This window comes from Schistocerca piceifrons, chromosome 8, assembly GCF_021461385.2.
Source record: "Schistocerca piceifrons isolate TAMUIC-IGC-003096 chromosome 8, iqSchPice1.1, whole genome shotgun sequence".
In the NCBI taxonomy this organism is placed as follows: Eukaryota; Metazoa; Arthropoda; class Insecta; order Orthoptera; family Acrididae; genus Schistocerca; species Schistocerca piceifrons.
Genome location: NC_060145.1, coordinates 425,071,217 through 425,077,390, shown reverse-complemented (window position 1 = coordinate 425,077,390; position 6,174 = coordinate 425,071,217). Strand labels below are relative to the sequence as shown.

General features: G+C 40.5%; 1 protein-coding gene across 5 annotated transcripts in view; it reads right to left on the bottom strand.

Annotated features, from left to right (window-relative positions):
- Positions 1-1,717: 1,717 nt before the first annotated feature.
- LOC124711167 (protein piccolo-like) overlaps positions 1,718-6,174 on the bottom strand; it is a 305,632-nt gene continuing 301,175 nt past the window's right edge. For 4 of the 5 annotated variants that reach the window (XM_047241087.1, XM_047241088.1, XM_047241091.1 and 1 more), the window contains one exon: positions 1,719-2,457. In XM_047241087.1, coding sequence (XP_047097043.1) covers positions 2,104-2,457 — 354 coding nt within the window. In that variant the 3' untranslated portion in view covers positions 1,719-2,103. Of the gene's footprint in view, positions 2,458-6,174 lie in introns of all 5 variants that reach the window. The other variant, XM_047241089.1, reaches the window with a different exon arrangement.

The window sequence follows — 6,174 nt, the reverse complement described above, 5'->3', positions numbered from 1 at the left end:
TACCTTTTAGAAGAAATCCTTTGATGAGCTACAATACAAATATAATGTAATCCCAATTATTCGTGCACAGATTATCTGGTTCATGGCTTATTTGTGCCGCATCTGAGTTCACGCAGACACTGGCCACCACTGCCAGCTACTACCCGTCTAGTAGACATCCCGAATATGTTTGAAAATACAAGGTTAGTCAAATGGACACAACATGTAGAGAACAAACAATTTATTGAAATATGTATTATACTTTATTTTTAGTTGTTGTGCAGCTGATCAATGTAATGTCTTCAACCTCTTCTGTTTTTAGTTGACACTATGGCTGAAAATTGGCACTGGAGCAAAGACGACTTGCAGCAAGACTGATGAAATTGTATGGTTCAATGACTTTTGTCAGTTCAAAGTTTAGAATGTGATTTGCACATGAGCCACCAAGCTGTTTAACGCTGTACATCTACACGAAGTATGTGAATGCTAGATCAGTAGCTAACAACTATCGAGGCAATGCAGGACATCCAAGACCAGGAAGATATGAACAAAGCATCACTGTTGTACAGGACGCAGTGTTGCAGAGTCCCTCAAAATCAGCATACAATGCAGTTTCAAAACAGAAATTCCTCAAAAACAGTGAAATTCAACCTTGGGATGGGTCCATGCCACATCCAAGCTTCAACATTGGTGCAGAAATGTAAGCAGGTGGAATGTTGTCTTTTTTAACTGAACTGATGAATATGTGGCAAGATATTCTGAATGTAACAGCATTCAGCAATTAAGCCACTTTTCACACAAGGGGTTTGTGAACCAACATAACACAATTTTGTGGGCCACCACAAACCCACGCGCTATTCTGGGTCATGACTCCCCCAAAGTGAATGTAAGGTGTGCGCTGTCATTGCAGCTGGATCCTACTTTTTTATACGTGAACAGTAACTTCTGACATCTGTTTAGAGATGCACACCATTGATGAACTACTACTGTTTCAAACAAGATGACATTCCACTGCATCTCGATGCGATGTTCTCACACTGGTGGATTGGTCATCAGTGACCACTGTGCTGGCCTCCACAAACTCCTGAGTTAACACCATATTATTTCTGGTAATAGGCATATTTAAAGTAGGAAAGTTCATGACATAAGTTACCTAAAGGACCATATACTGGATGTGGTATCATCCATTCAGAGTGAAATGTGTGTACAGATTTTAAATGTTAATCGCTGATTTTCAAGTGTTGAATGTGATGGTGAACTGACTGAATTTGGTGGTACTTAGCACTTGCAGCATATCATTTAACACATTCAATGTATTTTGTTTATAGATGTATGTAAAGTCAATAAATTGTTTCTGCCATTTGAGTGTTAATACAATTTTGACTAACCCCGTACTGCAATTATTCGTGCATCTTCTCCCCCCCCCCCCCCCCCCCCACTTTACCCCAAATAATCAGAAGTACCTGTACAACCCACAAGTGGGCTAGTGCACTCTGCCCCCTCAAAGGGTTTATTCTAGCAAACTTTTCAATCTTTTATGTGCACCTGTCGACGACTCACCACTTACGCTATTCAGTGAGAGACCTCCTGTACTGCTTAAGTACTAATTTTTATGAGTAAACCATTTTAGTTCTGTTGTTGAAGATGTTCTTGTGAACTTTAGAACTGTCTTCCTTGATTAACAGAAGGGGAAATGTTGAGAAATGAACAACATAGGATTTAGTTATTTGTTTATTTTAACTACCATGCTCATGTTACTAACTTGTTGCAAAAGCAAGGAAGTTTACATAGTTCACAAAATGACATTTCAATGACACCACTCTGTAATCTGGTGTACATAATACTTAACAGATACAGTGACATAGTTATAATACAAAACATTAAAAGACATAACATTTTCACAGGAGCAAATAATAATTAAAAACTTATGAGAGCTGAAACATTGTAGCAGTGTGCTGTACACAATCTATAGGTACACCATATCTAATATGTACAAAACTTCATTGTAGATATAAGTTACAAATTGACTGCAGCACATAACTCCGGCTCACTCTGATAGGTGCTGAGGAAGGAGTACTGCAGGGGGTCAGAGATTACAGAGCTCAGGTAAGCAACCAACTGATCCTATCTAGCTGGCCTCATCCTTTTCACTGGATTTGTAACGGTTGATGAATCAACTGGATCTCGTCGTTCAGTACCAATTCTCTTTCCTTTGTGGAGCACAGGGACAGGTACAGTACTATCAACAAAATTAGCACTTGCCAGATCTGTCCTCTCTTTTTCAGTTTCCACTGGCCCCATTTCACCATCACTATCCGCATAACTTACAAGTGGACGTGCCACCATTATCTCCGCTTCCGATTCCATATGCTGCTGTAGTCGCTGCAATTTTGGTGGTGTCTGAGGTGAGCCAGCAGCTTCCTTCTCATCATCAGCACTGTTATCTTGTTCATTAGGATTGTCGCAGCTGTCACTGTTCTGCAATAACAATAGAATCAATATTATGTAGTGGCAACATCGCAATTAAGCTAGTTCTCTATTCAATAGTAGCTTCTGTGCTAAACATTAATTTTCTAATATAACACAAATAAGTACAAAAGAATGTTGACAGGGATTCCTTCTTTGTGTATGATGTGGAGTTAGGCAGTCCATCTGAATTCAGGATAAGAGAATGTGAAACTAGAGTTTAATGACTTGATGGTTATATCAATAGACATTAGCAATGTGGGCCAGAGAGACTGTAAAGGAAAGAAGGAAGATTAGGGTTTAATGTCCCATCATCAACATGGTCATCTGAGAGGAAGTAAAAGGTAGAAGTGGGAGAGAAAATTGGCCGAAAGTGGAAGGTAAGAACAAATATGAGGAAGAAAGCTTATACGAAGATAGTAACTGTTCTCAAAAGAACAGGTACCATTGATGACTGTGCAGCTTCTCTAGCATAATTGATAGACAATTGAAACCATCAGCTGCCGACAGGTGGTGTTGATATACCTCGATGGGGACAGCTGAAAATGTGTGCTCTGACCAGGACTCGAACCCGTGATCTCCTGCTTACATGGCAGATGCTCTATCCATCTCAGCCACTGAGGACACAGATGAATAGCGCAACTGCAGGGACTTATCCTTTGCACTCTTCCCGTGAGATCCACATTCCCAACTGTACACAATTTACATATGTAATGTACCTAATAGATATTTTCCCATTACTAGCGCATGCTAAGGTGACGATCCCCCTAAGAGTTCGGGCAACCTGCGCGCTTTCACACAGACGGAGGTAAGTGGCTGGGTTGCCCGAACTATTACAGGAATCGTCACCTTAGTTTGCGCGAGTAATGAGTGGATGGGCAAATATCTATTACGTACATTACATGTCCCCTCAGTGGCTCAGATGGATAGAGCATCTGCCATGTAAGCAGGTGATCCCGAGTTCGAGTCACGGTCAGGGCATACATTTTCAGCTGTCCCCACCGAGGTATATCAACGACACCTGTCGGCAGCTGAGGGTTTCAATTGTTTATCACTTCACTTATATGAAGACTTTAAATAGAAGGCTAGCTTTTTTTCTGAATCCTGGGGACAAATAATTTTTTCCTTAAATAAGAGTTTAGCTCCAGTGCGCTAATTACAAGTCCCATAATCAGAATGTCAAGGTTATTAGTCAACTGAGTGGCACTTTTTAATCACTGACAGAGGATTTGGTCCTAAGAAATCCTAAAATACATTTTATATATGACAAAATAATTTAATTGGATTGATAAAAAAATCTGCTCATAACAAGCAGCAGCAGAACACTTACTCAAAAGAAAGTTATAATTAGGCAAGCTTTTGGAGCCAGTCTCCCTCCCTCTTCAGGGAGAAGGGTCAAAGGGGAAGGAAGAGGGATGAAGAAAAGGGACTGAAAAGGGGTAGATTTCGTGAAAGTCACCCAGAACCGTGGGTCGGACAGACTGAGAAGGAAAGACAGACTGTTGGGGACTGCATCAGATGAGATTTGAAAACCTGAGAGCTTAAAGGTAGCAGGCAGGGCAATATGCAAGACAGAGATTACTGCTTAAACATTGTGCATGAGTTAATAAGAGTGAAAAGCTAAGTGCACTGTACGTATCAGAGGTGGGATAGTGAAAACTAGACGGGTAAGACAATGAAAGCTGTAGGAAACTAAAACAAGGTGAAGGGTTTCCACCGGTGGAGTTATGAGAAACTGGTGTCTGGAAGAATCCAGATATCGTGTATGGTGTAACAGGCACCATGGCCACAACTGTCATGTTGTAGAGCAAGCTCTGCCAGTGTTCACCCTCTGCCTATGACAATTCATCATCATGCCAATGCAAAAGGCTGAACAGTGTTTACATAACAGTTGGTATATGATGTGTTGTTTCACAGGCCGCTCTCCCTTTGATAACTGGCAAAACATATACTATCAAAGGGGAAGCAACCTGTGAAATGACAGGCCGTTATGTAAACACTGTTCGGCCTTCTATATCAGCATGACTACCAGCAAATTACCAATTTGGGTGGATGGGTGTAGGCAGAGGGTGTATACTGACAACATGCAATATCCTGTTGCAGAGCATGTTCTACAACATGACAATTGCAACCTTGGCACCTGTTTCACTGCACATGCCATCTGGACTCTTCCCCCAGACATCAGTTTCTCAGAACTCCGCAGGTGTGAACTAGCACAACAATATGTCCTTGGGTTCACACCACCCACCTGGCCTTAATTTACGTTACTTTCTTCCGTCTCAGCATTTCTTCACTGTAACTACTCTTTGCTTCACTCTCTTTTCGTGTTCTACATCTTTCATTGCCTTTCTCATTTATTTTTCATCACCCCCTCCCACCTCTGTTTCATACAATGCATTTAGCTTTTCACTCTTAACAACTCGTGCGTGGTATTTAAGCAATAATCTCTGTCTACATATTACCCTGTCTTCCACCTTTTAGCTCTCAGGTTTTCAAATCTCGTCTGATCAGTCTCCAACAATCAGTCTTTCCTCCTGACTCCGTATGGTATATCTCTCTCCTGATCCACAGTTCTGGGTGACTTTCCCCAAATCTACCCCTTTTCCTAGACTTCTCCAGTCCTTTTCCTTCACCCCTCTTTCTACCCCTTCAACCTTCTGTCTGAAAAAGGAGCCACTGGCTCTGAAAGCTTGCCTAATTATAACTTTCTTTTGAGTGTGTGTTCTGCCGCCACTTTGTGAGTAGATTTTTTTGTCTATTGAATTAAATTATTTTGTAAAATTCATTTTAGTAACATGCTCTTTCCATTAACTCAGTATGCATTTATTTTTTAAAATCATATGTCAAATCACTACCAGGGGTCTCATCTCAAAAGGCAGCATCCAAAATTAAGAACAAATTGTTTATATTCAGGAATTGTTTTATTCAGCTAATGGTGTAGATAAATATGATTGCTCATAAAGGAAGAATCCTGCATTTCTTGAAATAAATAAAAGTTGTAAGCTGCAGTTCCCTCTTTCCTCCCAGTATAAAATATCGACAAGAGTTGTCGCTGTAGCAGGTTGATATTTGTTACCGGTAGGTTTGAATAACATGCAAGTATTACAGAGATGTTTTGGGCACTCAAATGTGGATCCAAGGACAGAATGCGTCATTCTTTTTGAAGAACAGAAAACTGTTGAATAAATTTAGAGAACCTCAACATTGTTTTTGAGGAACACTGTTGAGTAAATTTAGTGGAATGACATTCGAAGCTGACTGTAGAGCAATTCTACTGCAGCCAGCATACATTTTGCATGAAGACCTGGAATATCAAGATACAAGAAATTAGGGATCGTACAGACACACACAGGTGGAAATTTTTCCCTCACTCTATTTGCGAGTGGAACAGGAAAGGAAATGACTAGACTTGTAGTGATACGTACAGGGTACCCTCTGCCACACACTGTATGGTGGCTTGTGGAATCTGTATGGATGTAGATATTGGCCAACACTAACTCATCTACACTAAATGAGAAAAAAAGGCTTTTAAACAGCTGCAGCAGAACTCGGTGCAGCTGAACCATCCTCTTCTTGCTGTTTCTATATTAAACTTTTAATCTTTATCAGGAAAAAGTACATCATCAATGTTCATCTTCCTCCATCTGCACCTTTCATCTCACATCTAAGCTTCTAAGAAACTACATAGACATTTCAATAGGCACCCAGACACTGCTTTTAAAATCACAG